The following is a 20,298-nucleotide window of genomic DNA, read 5'->3' on the forward strand; positions in this document are numbered from 1 at the left end:
TATATATATATATATATATATATGTATATATATATATATATATATATATATATATATATATATATATATATATATATATATATATATATCTTGTCCGGCTCCTGTTCAAAATAACGTTTTAAAAGAAGCCGGACAAGAACATTATTTCATAGGCCTATTTTATGCAACTTTTAGAATGCCATTCTCTTCTACGCCACTCGATGGCGCCAAAGCTTGTGAAATGTGTGTACAACTTTGACAGTAAAAAGTTCACAGGCAGCAGACTGGAATGTAGGCTGAAGAGGAGAAAAAAAACACATCAAAGCTGTTAGTCATATGACTAACAGCAGGGCAGGCAGGCAGTTAGCTCAACAACTCTGACTAACAGCAGGGCAGGCAGTTAGCTCAACAACTCTGACCAACAGCAGGGCAGGCAGGCAGTTAGTTCAACAACACTAAATTCATGGCTTGAAGAGAAGAGTGTTTCAGAGAGTTGAGACACTCTGGAGAATAACTTGTCTATCGTCTATCGTTTTTTGTTTAGAGACGTTTTGTTTAGAGATGTTTTGTTTAGAGACGTTTTGTTTAGAGATGTTTTGTTTAGAGATGTTTTGTTTCTGCTTCAAAGGAGCATTTGAAATCCGTCGGTCCGTATTGTGATGGAGAGCAACAACAGGACACGTCGCCGACGGCAGAAAAAGGGAACGAGAGCCAATGACAGGAGGACACAAACGTGTCCAGATGTCACCGGACACATGAGTGACAGGACATCAACAGATGTCAATGGACAGTTGAGTGACAGGTCATCAACACTGAGTGACAGGTCATCAACAGATGTCAGTGGACAGTTGAGTGACAGGTCATCAACACTGAGTGACAGGTCATCAACACTGAGTGACAGGTCATCAACAGATGTCAATGGACAGATGAGTGACAGGACATCATCATCATCAGTGACAGTGTCCCCAGCAGGGGGTGCTGGTGGACGGAGGCTGGCGGTGGTCAGATGTCCGTCTCCGTCCAGCGAGGGTCTCAGTCTGCCCGGGGTGATGGACGCAGAGGGCCGCGTGGACGAGTCCAGACTGAGGATGCACATCTTCAAAAACGGTCAGTTCCTATAGGTCAGTTCATAGGTCAGTTCATAGGTCAGTTCATAGGTCAGTTCTAGGTCAGTTCTAGGGGCAGACACATAAATATCCCATTAACAAAAGAAAATCGATTAAGAGCGTCGTCCCTCTCCCCCGACAGGAGTTTGAAAAAAAAAAAGACCATTACTGCATCAAAGGTAATCAATCAACAAACTATACTATACAACATTGGCCAAATTGTCAAATATAACATTTTGAAAATAGCCGATCTACAAGCTCACAATGCCAATGTGAGCTTGTAGATCGGCTATTTCTCAATATTCATGTGGAACGGAGTAAATGAGTAAAACAAAATGCGGGGTTCCCAGCTCAAATATGATTATTTTGGGGGGTCACTGCCTGAAAAGGTTGAGAACCACTGTGATGAGTATGTTATAACATAGTATGTTATATTATGACATAGTAATGAGTATATTATAACATAGTATGTTATGTTATGACATAGTAATGGGAATCCAAACAAATAAAACGAATAATTTAGCAACACATTTATCCAGATTATTATTATTATTATTATTATTATTTAACAACACATTTATCCAGAGCCACTTACAAAGTGTGAGACTGGAGAAAGTGTGACGTACATTTTGTCAACAACACGTGGTCAGGGAATAAACTATGAAACGCTACAAAGTGTGTCTTTGTATGTTTTGGTCAAATATAAAAAGCAGTTTGAGTATGAAGAGATGTTACCATCAGGGCCGTTTAAACAATGTTAAGAATATTTGTTCTACAAATTCAACAGGGTCTTTGTTCTGACGTTGGTTTTTGGGCATCAAACCAAACAAGTCAAGAGGAAAGTCAAGTGATTGCATGGCTTCACGCTGTATGGACCGGCTCTCAGTCAAACCATTCTGTAGATCTCAGTGCTTCTCAAACTTGTTCATGTCAAGGACCCCCAAAGTGACACTTAGCCCGTGGACCCCCATTTGAAAAGATATGCCAGACAGGGACCCCAATAAGAGAAGATTTTTTATGGCTCTAGCAGTGATTCTCAACCATTTTAATTCCAAGGACCCCCAGTTTGACATGCATTAGGCTACGGACCCCCATTTAATGGCATTTCTATCTCTGGGACCCTAATTCATAATGTAAAATCAATGTTGATTTAACTCTCAGAGTTACAGACCTATAAGGGTCCATTTGGTTCCATTTGTACACTCTCAGAGTTACAGACCCGTAAGGGTCCATTTGGTTCCATTTGTACACTCAGAGTTACAGACCTGTAAGGGTCCATTTGGTTCCTTACTATCATTTAGCTGGGGACCCCCTGGAACTCCCCCAAGGACCCCTGGGGTCCCCGGACCCCACTTTGAGAACCAATGCTGTAGATCCACCCATTTAGACCGTGTCATTTTTTGATTTCTTTGGCTAATCAAAAATAGCAGATCTACAAGCTCAGCTACGAGCTTGTAGATCTGCTATTTTTTGAAAAATGTAACATTTTTGCACATTTTTTAATATATATTTTTTAAAGCAAACACTTGTAAAAGACTGTGTTCCAGGGACATGCAGAAGCAAAGATTTGAGTTCAAAATGTTTCCGAAAAATATACATATGCAAAGATTTGCACAAACGTTCAAGATTTTTCAAAAATAGCAGATCTACAAGCTCATAGCGCGGCACAGAGTGCCAATAAGATGGCACAATTTCCGTCTCCTCACTCAGAAACCTGCCTATACAAATGGAACCAAATGGACCCGTGTACGCTCTCAGAGTTAAACTAGAAAAAGTGCTCCTCGGAGCACAGGTCTCCGCCAGGTCAGGTAGGTTATTGTGGCCTCCTGGTGGCGCTATAATAGGCCAATGTGAAAAAGGGTGCCATTTTTTCTTAGGCCTTTCGCGGCAATCAGACACTGCATTCATGATTTGAGGCATTTTGTTCCAAAAAAATATTTTGCTAAATTAGACCTGCTGGTGGCGCTGTAACAGGCCAATGTGAAAAGGGGGGCATTCATTCCTCGGCCTAGTGGGAATAATGCGTGCATAATTTCACTTTAATTGCATGATGCGTTCATGCTTTGAGGCATTTTGTTCAAAACAAACCAATCCTGCAAACATTGTAAGCCAATCTTAGCCAATCAGGATGGAATATGGGAAATCGGCCAGATCCGTGTTGATCACATGACAATAGATAGCTTTCCGCGCGACGTCATCACAGAGCAGAATGCGCAATCTGCGCATGCCTGGGGTAGAACGAACCCGGAAGCGCCGTTCACTCTGTTGTTGTGTTCGGGAGTTAGATAGGCATAATGCTGCTATTATGGGCGGACACACGGACGGACACACGGACACACGGACGGACACACGGACACACGGACGGACACACGGACTGACACACGGACACACGGACGGACAGGGTGCAAAACATACTCTCTCGCCATGCCCTTCAGCCTGGCGGAGACAATTAACGCTGAGAAATGGGTGACGTGCTCCTTTAACAGCTTCATAGAAGCAGATTGACCTATAGTAGTATCTCATGAGTCATGATCACGTTCCCGTTTGTTCCTGTAGTGAAACCGTCATGAAACAAGCTGCCATTGATTCCTCAGAATAGACTCACTGTTTACGTCAACAAACCAACAACACAGGCTGTGCTTCTCAAACAAGGACCTGCAGTAGTGGAAAAAGTACTCACACTTTTTACTTCAGTAAAAGTATCAATGTAAATACTCTGTTACCATAAGTATTGTCGGAATTCAAAATTTGCTCGAGTAAAAGTACAAAAGTCTTGGTATCAAAATGTACTTAAAAGTACCAAAATTAAAAAGTACTAATTATGCAGAATGCCCCATTTTACAAGTTTTCAAATGTATGAAATGTGTGAAACTCTTTTGAAAATAGCCGATCTACATTGCGACGCATTGTGAGCTTGTAGATAGGCTATTTTCAAAAGGTGCCAACTGAAGCCAGAACTGCTCAAGGGTTGTTTCTCTCTGAGTGTAACTTTCAGGTTATGTAATAATGTAAATGTAATAATTTGGCGCCCCCCCTGTAGTAACTCTGAGGACCCCCTAAGGGTCCCGTACCCCCTGTTGAAGACCCATGGATTAGATGATGCCAGGTAGTTAGTGTTGATCAAATATGACTCAATATTCTGTCACTGCATTTCCCATTTCTCACCTCAAATGTCTTCAGAAACATTCTTTAGTGTGTAGCTACTGTTCAGCTGCAGAATGACACTGTGTGTTTGTTTACATGGTTGCCATGTTGGATACGGAAGAAAAACGAGCACTGTGGACTGATTTGATTCAAGGTGATCAGTTTGATGTTCATAGCAACGGTCTGTTGATGTAACCAACAGTCTGTTGTTAATAGTAATGGTTTGTTCTTCATAGCAACGGTCTGTTGATGTAAGCAACGGTCTGTTGTTCATAGTAATGGTCTGTTCTTCATGGCAACGGTATGTTGTCCATAGCAACGGTCTGTTGTCCATAGCAACGGTCTGTTCTTCATAGCAACGGTCTGTTCGTCATAGCAACGGTCTGCTCTTCATAGTAACGGTCTGTTCTTCATAGCAACGGTCTGTTCGTCATAGCAACGGTCTGTTCTTCATAGTAACGGTCTGTTCTTCATAGCAACGGTCTGTTGTCCATAGCAACGGTCTGTTGTTCATAATAATGGTATGTTGTCCAAAGCAACTGTCTGTTGTCCATAGCAACGGTCTGTTCTTCATAGCAACGGTATGTTGTCCATAGCAACGGTATGTTGTCCATAGCAACGATCTGTTGTTCATAGTAACAGTCTCTTCTTCATAGCAACAGCATAGTATCTGCAAATTTGTGGTCAAAATGAACACTGTTCCAGAACTGATGAAAACTCCATTTCCATTTCTCCCTCCAGGGGGCGTGTCTCCGGCCTCGCAGCGGGGGGCGGTGTGGCGCTTCCTGTTCGGCATGTACCCCTGCAGCTCCACGGCGCTAGAGCGCCCCCTGCTGCAGGAGCAGCTGGCCGTGCGCTACCAGGTCATGAAGAGGAAGTGGCAGCAGGTGCTGCCCTCTAGTGTCCGCCTGCGACTCAACGGAACCGACGGTAACCACAGCACCGCTTTCATCCTTTTTTTTTTTTCCTTTTTTGTTTACTAAATTTTGATTCCACGATTTTGTGACCCATTTTTTCACCCAGTGCCAAATAAAGCTTGTAATCCTGGGCGCTACTCTCCACCCTCTGCCAGCCTGGGGAGAGCCCAGAACTGAGCTCATGCTTCCTTCAACGCATGAGGAGTGAGCAGGCCGCTTCTTATAACCTGACAGGGGGGAGTTTCCCCGGTAGGACGTAGCGGGGGAAACTAACTCACAGTGCGAGGCGTTGTGAGCTTGTATATCGGCTATTTTCACAATATTTATCTGTTTAGTCAAACTAAATGTAATGCCTACAATTCCAAGTGCTTGTCAGGGTGGGGGGTCCTGTTATGGCAATATTGGACTGTCATTGCGAACGCGGAAGGAGGCGCGCCTCCGCCCAAGTGGAGCTTACTATGAAATCCTGCTCGGCTTGTGTGTGTGTCTGTCTGTGTGCGTGCACTGCCTGTGTGCAGCCTCCAGAGTGCGCCAGAGTGCCGAGCAGGGTTTCATACACACACACACACACACACACACACACACACACACACACACACACACACACACACACACACACACACACACACACACACACACACACACACACACACACACACACACACACACACACACACACACACACGCACACACACGCGCCTGCACTACAGTGTGGCCATGAAGAACGCAGGAATGTAGACAATGCTCTGATTAAAATAAACACACCTGCAACATATTTCAAGCTGCGTTCGCTTCCAGCGTTCGCGCGTCTTACTTGTATATTGATCTACAATTTATTGATTGTATGCATATCACAAGTTGCCATTCGCCTCACACCCACTGTTGTGGGTGTCCTTTCAGGTGTTAAGACACCTCCTTTGTGTTTATTCCTCCATGTTAAATCAACCCTTTTGATCAAGCTATGTAAATGGCCATGCCAGACCTATTGTTTCTTGGTCATGGGACCCCCTGGGCCTGACTTGGGAGAGAGGTATAAAGACACTGAGAAAAGATATGAGAGGGGACTTCTTTTAAGAGAGCTGGAGGAGCACCTGAGCTCAGGGTACAGGCCCTCTTGGGCTACGGGGGGACAGGACATTGAGGAGAAACATGCTTGTTTTTGATGCGGTTGGATTTGACAAATAAACATATTTCTTATCTGTTTCACCTCGACTGGATATATATTATTTCCATAACAGTCCCCAGTTCAAATATGATTATTTTGGGGCCTGAACCCTTGCACTATAAGGTAATTAATGCTGTGTTTGTGTTCCAGCTGAGTTGGTCTTGGCGGTGCGGTACTTTGACCAGAGGCAGGCGGAGGACCGTCTTCAAGGTCACGACCAGAACCCAGAGGTCAGGGACCGCCTGGCCTTCCTGGAGCTACAGGCACAGGTCAGAACCTCTTCCACTTTCTGTCTACACAACATACACGGTAAAACCCTCCAGAAATCTGCCATGGGTCTATAGCTCAACCAGTGTTCATTCCGTCGACTAGTGGAGAAGAGATCCAGTAGAGATAAGACTAGTGGAGAAGAGATCCAGTAGAACTAAGACTAGTGGAGAAGAGATCCAGTAGAACTAAGACTAGTGGAGAAGAGATCCAGTAGAACTAGACTAGTGGAGAAGAGATCCAGTAGAGATAAGACTAGTGGAGAAGAGATCCAGTAGAACTAAGACTAGTGGAGAAGAGATCCAGTAGAGATAAGACTAGTGGAGAAGAGATCCAGTAGAGATAAGACTAGTGGAGAAGAGATCCAGTAGAGATAAGACTAGTGGAGAAGAGATCCAGTAGAGATAAGACTAGTGGAGAAGAGATCCAGTAGAGATAAGACTAGTGGAGAAGAGATCCAGTAGAACTAAGACTAGTGGAGAAGAGATCCAGTAGAACTAAGACTAGTGGAGAAGAGATCCAGTAGAACTAAGACTAGTGGAGAAGATATCCAGTAGAACTAGACTAGTGGAGAAGAGATCCAGTAGAACTACGACTAGTGGAGAAGAGATCCAGTAGAACTAAGACTAGTGGAGAAGAGATCCAGTAGAACTAAGACTAGTGGAGAAGAGATCCAGTAGAACTAAGACTAGTGGAGAAGAGATCCAGTAGAACTAAGATTAGTGGAGAAGAGATCCAGTAGAACTAAGACTAGTGGAGAAGAGATCCAGTAGAACTAAGACTAGTGGAGAAGAGATCCAGTAGAACTAGACTAGTGGAGAAGAGATCCAGTAGAACTAGTATAGTGGAGAAGAGATCCAGTAGAACTAGACTAGTGGAGAAGTCATTTCATGCTTTGGTAAATACAGTATATATCAGGCATTACAACATCATTGCGGCCTGTCAAAATTCATTTTAGTCGACTAAATCAACAGTAGATTTAGTCGACTAAAATCTTATGATATTTAGTCGACTAAAACTAGACTAAAAACTGAAACATTTCAGATGACTAAAATTGAAATGGAATTTTATTCAGACAATGACTAAAACTAAATCAAAATTTGCTGTCAAAATTAACACTGATCTGTACTAAGAAGTGCTCTGGAAGTGACACATGCTAAGACTTCTACAGATGAAAAAATATATGTTTTCTGTGGACACGACCCTCACAGTTCAATCAGACATTAAATTGCATACAACAGTTCATAATCCAAAAAAAAGCTGTGCAAAAGAGGTGAGTTTTTAGAAGAGATTTAAAAGAGGACACTGAGTTTGCCTGCCTGAGGTCCCCAGGCAGTGAGTTCCACAGCCGAACGACCCGAACGGCAAAAGCCCGGTCGCCATTTGTGACAAGACGAGACTTTGGTACCGTCAATAAGGCCCTGCTGGATAATCTCAGGCAGCGGCCTGGCCTATAAGGAGTTAAAAGATCACATAATATACACAGGAGCCTGACCATTTAGGGCCTTAAAAACAAGCAGCAAAATATTAAAATCAATTCTAAAACTCACAGGTAACCAATGAAGGTTTACTACTGGGGATTTGACTGTTCACATGAAGCTTAATATTGAATATTGTGTGTGTGTGAGTGTGTGTTTGTATTACCATACTTGCGGGGACCAAGTATAGTAGAATTTGAAGAAATCTACATTGTGAGGACCGTTTTCCTGGTTCTCACAAGACAAATGGTTGTTTTATACTTTAAAAAAAACATTTTTTAGAGATACGTTTACAATTAGAAAAACATTCAGGTCAGGATTAGACATTTATGTGTCTTAGAGGTTAGGTTTAGGGATTGGAATTAGAGTTCAACATGATTTATACTTAGTTGCACGCCAGTGTCATGCACCGAAAAACTGCCGATCTATAAGCCCACAACGCGTCGCAGCGCGACGCGTTGTGGGCTTATAGATCTGCTGATTTTCGGCTTTTGGCTTACGGTTAAAATAGCAATTATTATTTTTAAATGGCATTCATAACATGGCTGTCCTAAAATGTTGATGTCCTCACAAGTATAGTAATACAAACGTGTGTGTGTGTGTGTGTGTGTGTGTGTGTGTGTGTGTGTGTGTGTGTGTGTGTGTGTGTGTGAGAGATACGTTGTCAGCTATAAAAGCGGGTGGGGCGTCATCCGATCAGTTCGGTCATGTGTCTACACAGAGAGAGATATTTGTGTTTGAACTCTTTAGGGGCGTGTCCATTATCTTTAATCCACTGAAATGATGTGTGTGTGTGTGTGTGTGTGTGTGTGTGTGTGTGTGTGTGTGTGTGTGTGTGTGTGTGTGTGTGTGAGAGATACGTTGTCAGCTATAAAAGCGGGTGGGGCGTCATCCGATCAGTTCGGTCATGTGTCTACACAGAGAGAGATATTTGTGTTTGAACTCTTTAGGGGCGTGTCCATTATCTTTAATCCACTGAAATGATGTGTGTGTGTGTGTGTGTGTGTGTGTGTGTGTGTGTGTGTGTGTGTGTGTGTGTGTGTGTGTGTGTGTGTGTGTGTGTGTGTGTGTGTGTGTGTGTGTGTGTGTGTGTGTGTGTGTGTGTGTGTGTGTGTGTACTGAGGAACAGGATACAGTGATTAAACACACACCTGCACTCAGGCTTAATAACATGTTTACTTTGGCTGTTCCATTTCAACCTGATTATTAACCCATTCAAACTGGGAAAACATCTGTTGTCATTTTAGAGTTTAGCTATACGTATACACACAGCAACATACGTTGTTCAGAAAACTCTTAGGATTTAGAACAGTGGTTCTCAAAAATAGAAGATCTACAAGCTCACAGCTCTACAGCGCTTGATCTACAAGCTCACAGTGTGTCGCGCTGTGAGCTTGTAGATCTGCTACACTTGTGAAAAATCTTGAAAGTGTTTGATATTTTTTTTTACACAAATCTGCTCTTCTGTGGGGGGTCCCTGGCACAAAACCTTTTCAGATGGGGGGGTTCGAGGCCAAATACATACATAAATTATTTTGGGGGTCCTTGGCACGAAATAGTTTGAGAACGACTGATTTAGAAGGCATTTGTAGAATGGGTCTCAGGTCTTAAAGGGTTAATCCTAATGCGCAATGTCTCACATCTTTGTTGTCGGGCAGAAACCATTATTTAGATTTAAAAAATATATATATACTAAACTGCAGTGTCACGCCAAAAATAGCACACATACTTTTTCTACTTTTGAATTTGAATCGTGAAAAGTACCAGTTTATGGTAGATATTGTATAATGTTTAGATATATTGATGTCGGTACGTTTCCAAGCAAATAAAAAACGGTACCTTTGAAACCTTGTGATTATCTGTGTTCAGGTGTTGTTTGAACGCGTGACCTTTGACCTGGAAGAAGTCCAGGAGGCCATAAGGATCATCGACAAGGACGTTCCTCGAACCAACAGAGACCTGGCCTACTACCTGTGAGTGTGTGTGTGTGTGTGTGTATGTGTATGTGTATGTGTATGTGTATGTGTGAGCGTGAGTGTGAGTGTGAGTGTGAGTGTGTGTGTGTGTGTGTGCGCGCGCGCGCGCGGGGATCAGTTCAGTCATGTGTAGTCTGGGAGGCATTGCCTCCGAGTTTGGACGGCGGGGCGCGGCCACTGCGTTGTGATTCAAATCAACAGCCAATGAAGAAAAGGGGGCGGGATCCACATGCAGTGGGTGTTGCATCTAAATAGGATCGACGGGAAGCAATTTCCCCTTGAGAAATTTCGGCCGCCATTGTTGTGTACTGCTGTTTGCCTCTCGTCGGACTTTTTAGACGAGTTGCACAGCTCCAGACCGGTAAGAGGCGTGTCCGCTCAGATTCAGAGCGTAAATAACATCCCGCCCACAAATCCCAGGGCTCTGGCCCAGAAGTTCCTCGCCGAGCCGGCGAAAACTTCTGGGAACTCAGATTAAGTCATGTGTAGATATGTTTGAACTCTCTAGTGGTCATGTCCATTGAAAGTGTTTTTATTTTTTAATCCACTCATATGACATCCATAGCGCACGCATGCAGTATTTTATAGACACGCTGTGTGTGTGTGTGTGTGTGTGTGTGTGTGTGTGTGTGTGTGTGTGTGTGTGTGTGTGTGTGTGTGTGTGTGTGTGTGTGTGTGTGTGTGTGTGTGTGTGTGTGTGTGTGTATGTGTGTGTGTGTGTGTGTGTGTGTGTGTGTGTGTGTGTGTGTGTCTGTGTGTGTGTGTGTGTGTGTGTGTTTCATACAGTCTACAGAGTTGATGACATAATCAACTGATTTAAATGATTTGAGTTGATCGCAATTATTTTTGGATAATTGTATAAAAACAGCTGCATTACATAAACAAACATGTCATATTTTCAGCATTATTTACATTTTAACGACTTTCAAACTGGCGTCCCTATTTTGAGCATGGGGGGGGCGGGGGATATTGAAAAATGCATAATTATTCTAAGATATGGATCTAAAAGCTCACAACCATCACGGCGCAATGCAAGCATGGTGAGCTTATAGATCGACTAATTTAGCTATTTCTGAACATTTTTGAAAGAATACAAATCTTTATTTTATTTTTCATATCTGCCCTGTGACATTTTTGTTTACACAGCCTTACAAGGCAAACTTAAATCTAATGTATATTCATATGTTCATAAAAACACAATTAAATCACTAATCTTAACCCATTAAGACCTGAAACTGTGTCATTTTTAGATGTAAGCTAAAAAGCATTATTTTACACTTTGGGCTATTCAAAAATCGTGAAAATTTGTGCAAATCTTTGAATATATATATTTTTAAAGCGAACATTTTTAACTCAAATCTTTGCTTCTGGGGGTCCCTGGAACAAAATATTTTGATGGGGGTCCGCGGCCAAATACATATAATTTTGGGGGTCGTTGACATGAAAAAGATTGAGCACCACTGATATAGAAACATACGTTTTTGAGAATACTGTTGAGATTTAGGAGACATGTAGAATCAGCTTCAGGTCTCAATGGGTTAATGATGTGTCTTGACAATCATTCATCAGCTACAATGTCATGATGGTGAATGTTGTTTTGTGTTTTACTTTTTAGGGGTGAAGGGTCTGGCAACCTGTTGGTGTTGAGGGACATTCTGATCACATACGCTGCTTTTCACCCAGGTAACTAGTTTAATGTGTTTAAATACAAAGTACTTTTCACCCAGGTAACTAGTTTAATGTGTTTAAATACAAAGTACTTTTCACCCAGGTAACTAGTTTAATGTGTTTAAATACAAAGTACTTTTCACCCAGGTAACTAGTTTAATGTGTTTAAATACAAAGTACTTTTCACCCAGGTAACTAGTTTAATGTGTTTAAATACAAAGTACTTTTCACCCAGGTAACTAGTTTAATGTGTTTAAATACAAAGTACTTTTCACCCAGGTAACTAGTTTAATGTGTTTAAATACAAAGTACTTTTCACCCAGGTAACTAGTTTAATGTGTTTAAATACAAAGTACTTTTCATCCAGGTAACTAGTTTAATGTGTTTAAATACAAAGTACTTTTCACCCAGGTAACTAGTTTAATGTGTTTAAATACAAAGTACTTTTCACCCAGGTAACTAGTTTAATGTGTTTAAATACAAAGTTCTTTTCACCCAGGTAACTAGTTTAATGTGTTTAAATACAAAGTACTTTTCACCCAGGTAACTAGTTTAATGTGTTTAATACAAAGTACTTTTCACCCAGGTAACTAGTTTAATGTGTTTAAATACAAAGTACTTTTCACCCAGGTAACTAGTTTAATGTGTTTAAATACAAAGTACTTTTCACCCAGGTAACTAGTTTAATGTGTTTAAATACAAAGTACTTTTCACCCAGGTAACTAGTTTAATGTGTTTAAATACAAAGTACTTTTCACCCAGGTAACTAGTTTAATGTGTTTAAATACAAAGTACTTTTCACCCAGGTAACTAGTTTAATGTGTTTAAATACAAAGTACTTTTCACCCAGGTAACTAGTTTAATGTGTTTAAATACAAAGTACTTTTCACCCAGGTAACTAGTTTAATGTGTTTTAATACAAAGTTATTTTCATCCAGGTAACTAGTTTAATGTGTTTTAATGCAAACAACCAAAGGAAAATGATTCATGTTGGACTTTTCTGCATCTCTCTTCTATGTACTGACACACACACTCACTCACTCACTCACTCACTCTCACACACACACACACACACACACACACACACTCACACACTCACACACTCACACACTCACACACTCACACACACACACACACACACACACACACACACACACACACACACACACTCACACACTCACACACTCACACACACACACACACACACACACACACACACACACACACACACACACACACACACACACACACACACACACACACACACACCCCAAGAGAGGGAGCCCTCTGGTGGCCAACTAGTACAAGATGTTGTGTCCTAGAACAGCCACCATGCTTCTATAAATCTATCAGCTGAACAAACACATCTGTTAAATAATAATAGTTTATAGAACTTGCGTGGCACAGAGGTAAAGTACCGTCCCACCGTCTAGGGGTTCGAATCCACCAGAGTGTCTATATGAAACACTATAGGCTCTATGGACAGCAGCATATTGTAAAGAAATTGGGCCTCTTTCTTACTTCCTTCACAGGTTGTTACAATGACGCTAATGAAGGCTCTGTTCCATTCTGGTTGTTACGATGACACTAATGAAGGCTCTGTTCCATTCTGGTTGTTACAATGACACTAATGAAGGCTCTGTTCCATTCTGGTTGTTACAATGATACTAATGAAGGCTCTGTTCCATTCTGGTTGTTACAATGATACTAATGAAGGCTCTGTTCCATTCTGGTTGTTACAATGATACTAATGAAGGCTCTGTTCTATTCTGGTTGTTACAATGATACTAATGAAGGCTCTGTTCCATTCTGGTTGTTACAATGATACTAATGAAGGCTCTGTTCCATTCTGGTTGTTACAATGATACTAATGAAGGCTCTGTTCCATTCTGGTTGTTACAATGATACTAATGAAGGCTCTGTTCCAAATTTTCCAGGGATTAATTAGCATAACGACTAAATTGGGTTACAAAGTAATTGTCTACACTAAATAAAATCGATATTAATGTGTTATTGTTGATCATGTTAGAGGTGAGCTACGCCCAGGGAATGAATGATCTGTGCAGTCGCTTCCTGGAGGTCCTGGACTGTGAGGTGGACACCTTCTGGAGCTTCTCCTGCTACATGGACAAGTTCTCCAAGGACTTCAGAGCTGATGGACTACACAGGAAGATAGGTGAGACTTTATGAATTATGATGTTCTACAGGAAGATAGGTGAGACATTATGAATTATGATGTTCTACACAGGAAGATAGGTGAGACATTATGAATTATGATGATCTACACAGGAAGATAGGTGAGACATTATGAATTATGATGTTCTACACAGGAAGATAGGTGAGACTTTATGAATTATGATGATCTACACAGGAAGATAGGTGAGACATTATGAATTATGATGTTCTACACAGGAAGATAGGTGAGACTTTATGAATTATGATGTTCTACACAGGAAGATAGGTGAGACATTATGAATTATGATGTTCTACACAGGAAGATAGGTGAGACTTTATGAATTATGATGTTCTACACATGAAGATAGGTGAGACATTATGAATTATGATGTTCTACACATGAAGATAGGTGAGACATTATGAATTATGATGTTCTACACATGAAGATAGGTGAGACATTATGAATTATGATGTTCTACACATGAAGATAGGTGAGACATTATGAATTATGTTCTACATGAAGATAGGTGAGACATTATGAATTATGATGTTCTACACATGAAGATAGGTGAGACATTATGAATTATGATGTTCTACACATGAAGATAGGTGAGACATTATGAATTATGATGTTCTACATGAAGATAGGTGAGACATTATGAATTATGATGTTCTACATGAAGATAGGTGAGACATTATGAATTATGATGTTCTACATGAAGATAGGTGAGACTTTATGAATTATGATGTTCTACATGAAGATAGGTGAGACTAAGCCACTATGTATGTTTAAATGTTCATTATGTTTAACACATTGATTGCCAAGATCGCATTGATGCGTTCTTTCATTTTTTTTGGAAAATTCCACAAGGGGCGCTCTAACACAGCTTTGGAATGATCGATCGTCATTCAGAGAAGTAGAATGTGGATGTGACGTCATTCCAAACAAACAGGAAGCCATCCGCTTCCTGTTTGGGATTTTCAGAAAAACAGCTGTAACTCGGTTTCTTTTTTTTGCATTGAAAACCACTAGTTTTCAGCGGGCCGAAGCCCCAAAATGGCGGATCGCGGTTGGAACGTTGTCGTTCCTATGGATACACAGATCCCTCCGCTAACCCACGGGGACTATTTTGTTTGTGTTTTTGGGACACAATGTCGGTTCCGCGGCGTTTCAAATATCATCGGATTGAGGTAATTATATGCTGGCAAGGGGATAGAAAACTGTTTAATATCCTGGCAATCAATGTGTTAATAATCACTATTTCTCTAATAATTCACTGACCTGGTGTCAGAAGACGTGTCAAAGGATTGTTAGTGTAGATGATTGTTCAACAATACTCTAGTGAAGTAAAAATACCTAAACATTACAGTAATTGAGTAAATGTACTTAGTTACACCACTGATAGACGCGATGCCAAGTGGAGTGCTGTTGCTCAGCACAGCCCTGTCAGTGTCCATCACCATACAGTTACTGTACCAACAAAACAGACTAAATCAACACATAATCTAAATGTATTTGGTACTGTACGTATATTGTGGTGCAATTGCGTTAACCCATTGACCTGGAACTGTGTCATTTTTAGATTTGAGCTAAAAAGCATTATTTTACACTTTGGGCTATTCAAAAATAGCAGATATACAAGCTCGTAGTGCGGCACCGAGTGCCGCGCTACGAGCTTGTATATCTGCTATTTTTGAAAAATCGTGAAAATGTGTGCAAATTTTCTGAATATATATATTTTAAAGCGAACATTTTTAACTCAAATCTTTGCTTCTGGGGGGTCCCTGGAGCAAAATATTTTGATGGGGGTCCGCGGCCAAATGCATATAATTTCGGGGGTCCTTGACATGAAAAAGATTGAGCACCACTGATGTAGAAACATACGTTTTTCAGAAAGGTTGAGATTTAGGAGACATGTAGAATCGGCTTCAGGTCTTAATGGGTTAATTTCCTGAAGATTAAAAGGCATTTATCTTATTTCATTTGCATTTTAATTTGAATTATGGCCTGTATTATGCTTCCATAAGAAACATTTGGCTATAGTGTCTGTCTCCTTGTAAATACATGGTGCCTGACTGTGATGATATGAATATACATACTGTACATAATATAGATATTAATAAACTGTAGTTCTGTTTGTCAGAGCTAGAGGCAGCGTTACTGAAGCAGCTCGACCCTCAGCTTCACAACCACCTGGTGACTGACCGCATGGAGAGCTTCACCTTCTGTCACAGGTAATGTACTGACACCTACTGGCACAACCAGGTACTGTCTCTCTCACACACACACACACAGACCGCGCGCGCGCACACTCACTCACTCACTCACTCACTCACTCACTCACTCACACGCACACACGCACACACACACACACACACACACACACACACACACACACACACACGTTTGATTCAGAGATCAGAGACATATCTAAACATGTTCCACTAACCAGTTACAATGTACAAACATTGCTGTGTCAAACCGTCCATGTTTCATCTCTGTACTGATAATCCTGGAATCTTTGCACGTCTCTCTGCTAATACACCCTGTGTTGATGTTGTCAATGAAGGCTCCAGATCACATTCTATCCTTGAAGTGGCCTGCACCTTTGACTCTATAGCTTAGAGGAAGCTTTTATGATTAAAGTAATTAAATACCAGCCACTCCTCCACACATCACAGAGCTTATAAGCTTATAGGTGCAATCTACTCGTTTCTGTCTTTGGCAACCTAGGACATGTCCGTAGGTTGGCCGTAAGTGGCTTCCAACAACGTGGGATGTAATGCCCATGAAAAGCAGCTAAACTGCTTGCAAAGATTCTGTGCAATCTCTGTTATCATTGGTAGCCCACTGTGGTGGAATTCTGGATCAATCACAAACTAGCAACGTCACGTGCGCACATTTGACCACAGTGAATTGTGGGTCCACCAGCGGAGGGCGCTGTTGTTCAGACAATGTATTATAGAGAAAATAGCATGCACAAAATATCTAGAGGGTGCATTATGTTGTCAATAAGCTACATTTTGACAAACTTCATCAAATAGAATAAATGTAAAATAACTCTTGTTACACTCTCCCCTCTTGAATTCGGCAAAATACCAACTGCCGCAGCATAACACTGAAATAATCTCCGGTGCAAAAGTTCACATGTAAACCCAGGTCACAATCAAACAGAGGTAACAACACCACCACAAGTATTTTGTCATTTGAAGTATTCCCCCTATGGTGTGTAGGATAACGAATGCCCCAACGCACTGAAAGAAGAAAAAAACTCCTGCATGGCATCTTCAAATGCAAGAACAAAATGTAATGTTTCGTTCTGTTAGACCTTACAGCACATAGTCAATATCCAATCCAATCCACTTTATTTATAGAGCACATTTTAAAAACAACAGTGTTGAAACCAAAGTGCTGTACACTCAGTAAAAATCACACCCTGTGTGAAGGTAGCGGCGCCTTAGATACATTTTGTCATCGATATGTGTTTATAATGTGTTTATAGCCATGTGTCACGTGAAGCTTGACCAATCACTTTGTTGACGGGTCTGACCAATCAGAACGTTGACGGGTCTGACCAATCAGAACGTTGACGGGTCTGACCAATCAGAACGTTGACGGGTCTGACCAATCAGAACGTTGACGGTGAACACGGACAAAGTCAGGTATAGAGCGGCTAGCGCCGCTAAAAAAATAAAATAAACAAGAACACACACAGTGAACAAGACAACGATTGACACAATGCCTGAGGGAAGCAGCAGCTTTTCAATCTGAATTTTTAAACTCCAAGGAGAACAAGTGAGTTTTCAAACGTGATTTAAACACAGGCAGGGTTTGAGACACTCTAACATGGTGTGGCAGTTTGTTCCGCAGTTTGTTACACAGGGAGGAATGATCTATCTCCCTGTGTTTTCAACTTTGTTGCTGGGACCTTAAGGAGTGACTGGTCAGTAGACCTCAAGACCCTTGTACCATTATTGGGAGGTAGAAGTTCCGAAATGTATAATGATGCCAGCCCATTTAAAGACTTAAAGACAAACATTAAAGTCTTAAACTGAATCCTGTAACGAACAGGGAGCCAGTGTAAGGAGGCAGTGTGTGTCCTTGTATTATATCTCATGTGGACACAAATACATGATTGTGTTTTCAGGTGGCTCCTCCTGGGCTTCCAGAGGGAGTTTGAACCCAGTGACGCCCTGCGTCTGTTTGAGCTGCTGAGCTGTGACCATCTGGAGTTCATCTCCCAACAGGTGGAGCGAGCCCGATACCAGGAGAGACTGGCCCGCAAGCGCTGCTGTGCAGGTAGGCAGTGGTGGAAAAGCATTGTGTTCCAGTGGTTAATAAAGTCTTCTGATAGCATTGTGTTCCAGTGGTTAATAAAGTATTCTGATAGCATTGTGTTCCAGTGGTTAATAAAGTCTCCTGATAGCGTTGTGTTCCAGTGGTTAATAAAGTCTTCTGATGGCTGTGAATGCTGTGTTCTAGTGGTTAATAAAGTCTTCTGATAGCTGTGCATGGTGTGTTCTAGTGGTGGAGGAGACGTCGGGCTCAGAGCCTCACACCATCAACACAGACTTCACCTTCGAGCTGTTCATCTGTGCTACCATCCTGATAGACAACAGAGACTCTCTGCTGCGCTGCAGAGACGATGTGCAGCTCATCCAGTTCACTAGCAGGCATGTCATTCTACACCCCCGGCTCTTAAAGGGATAGTTCACCCCAAAATAAATCTTCTTTTCTATCGATTAGTCACCCCATGGAGACTCGAATTCATGGATATTCTTTTGTTTTCATCAAATTATTGGCTTAGGAATGCAACAAACACAAAAAATATCCATGCATTGGGGGGGTTATTTACGATAAGATAATGATCACGAACCAAATGGACCCATACGGGTCTATAACTCTGAGAGGAAGCTTGTAGATCTGCTATTTTCAAATAGCAGAAGAAATGCAACATTTGGCTAATGTATTGTTTTGTAATAAATAACAATCAAAATGTGTAGTAACTTGTAACTGAAGTTTTGTAATAATTGTAGTTGAGCAAAAAATTACGTTTGCCTCTGAGATTTAGCGGGAGTTGAAGTGTAAAATATCGAGAAAAATGAAGAAAAAATACCTTGAAATTATACTTAAGTAAGCTACAGTACTGGAGTAAATCTACTTAATTTACTTTCCGCTGCTGAACGTAACAGAGCACTGTGCTCTCTCTTTCTGTCTCCGCTGCAGCCTGCAGGGAACCCTGGACTTGAACCGCACGCTCCACAGAGCCGAGGAGCACTTCTACAACTACTGTAAGCGCTCGGCCTGGGACTACACGGGAGGCTGCTGCCGCGCCCGCAAACACAAACACGAGCACTTCCTCTACCAGCTCCGCAGCTTGTTCTTCTGACCAGCGGGAGGCGCTCTATCTGAACCACATGAACTCCCCTAGCATTCGTTTACCTTTTTTTTTCCCCCGGGGGGGAACGGAACATTTTGGCGAAAATAGCTCGATCGACGAGTTCAGGACGCGTCGCATCGTGACACGCGTCCTTGGCTCGTAACATCACTATTTTCAGTGAAGATATTTGGTGTAGAGGGGAAAGAGAGGAGGGGGGGTCTAGTACAGAACCCTGGGGACCTCCAGTCATTGGCAGCCCAAATCCAGCCCAAACGTTCCGGTCCAGATTGGAGTGGGATCGGTCTCATACAGATGTGCCACTTCAAAACTTCACACGTTACTGTTCTTTCCCTGAAAGTGCCCTGAAAATGCATTTTTTCCTCCCTGTTTTGCCCTTAAAAATGCACTGTTTTGCCCCTGAAAAGAAGTTGTCACTACACACCCCCGTTTTTCCCTTCAACAGACATCCATATACATGAGAACAAAAGAATGTGTGTTGAAGAAGGTGTCAGACTCATTATGAGGCGAAAGGTGATTTGAAGAGGTCCTTGACCAGTTGCTCAAATTAATTAGCATCATAAAAGCAGTGATCATCAAAATAATTCAGCATTTTAAATGCCCTTCTTTGTCCCTCTTATTGCCCTGGGAATCCCCTGAAAATGTACTGTCTTGGCGATGGCAGGACATTTGAAGTTTTGAAATGGCACATCTGTATACCTCTTTGCCAAAAATAGCCGATCTACAAGCTCACAACGCCTCGCGCTGCGAGGCGTTGTGAGCTTGTAGATCGGCTATTTTTGGCTAAAGTTCTCCTCAGAAAAGGGATGCTAGGTGTCGAGTGGTTATGGTAAAAAGAAAAATCATATCACATAAAGATTTGGCGGACCCCCTGTAGTAACTCTGAGGACCCCCTAGGGGTCCCGGACCCCCTGTTGAAGACCCCTGCTGTAAACTGGGAAAAAAAGGGCACTTCTGGTCAAGAGGGCAAAGGGCAGGTGCTCTAGCTCCACCTAGAGTCTATCTGTGCACGTCCCTGCACGTC

General features: G+C 41.8%; 1 protein-coding gene across 1 annotated transcript; it reads left to right on the forward strand.

Annotated features, from left to right (window-relative positions):
- Window positions 1-889: 889 nt before the first annotated feature.
- Window positions 890-19,462, forward strand: LOC311041593 (TBC1 domain family member 15). Its single transcript, XM_084052044.1, has 10 exons — window positions 890-1,086; window positions 4,971-5,159; window positions 6,462-6,580; window positions 9,926-10,029; window positions 11,648-11,715; window positions 13,730-13,876; window positions 16,020-16,110; window positions 18,024-18,175; window positions 18,402-18,549; window positions 19,103-19,462. Exons 1-10 carry the CDS (start codon window positions 906-908, stop codon window positions 19,263-19,265), a joined length of 1,362 nt encoding a protein of 453 aa, XP_083908170.1. The 5' UTR covers window positions 890-905; the 3' UTR covers window positions 19,266-19,462.
- The last annotated feature ends 836 nt before the right edge of the window (window positions 19,463-20,298 follow it).

This window comes from Gymnoscopelus microlampas, assembly GCF_963454915.1.
Source record: "Gymnoscopelus microlampas genome assembly, chromosome: 3".
Taxonomy (NCBI): Eukaryota; Metazoa; Chordata; class Actinopteri; order Myctophiformes; family Myctophidae; genus Gymnoscopelus; species Gymnoscopelus microlampas.

What these genes read in the sequence shown, in the direction of transcription:
- LOC311041593 (XM_084052044.1), top strand. Translation starts at nt 906, where the DNA reads ATGAGTGACAGGACATCATCATCATCAGTGACAGTGTCCCCAGCAGGG. An exon ending in ATACGCTGCTTTTCACCCAG is followed by an intron (nt 11,716 to 13,729) that starts GTAACTAGTTTA and finishes TGATCATGTTAG; the next exon opens with AGGTGAGCTACGCCCAGGGA. An exon ending in TGGACTACACAGGAAGATAG is followed by an intron (nt 13,877 to 16,019) that starts GTGAGACTTTAT and finishes TCTGTTTGTCAG; the next exon opens with AGCTAGAGGCAGCGTTACTG.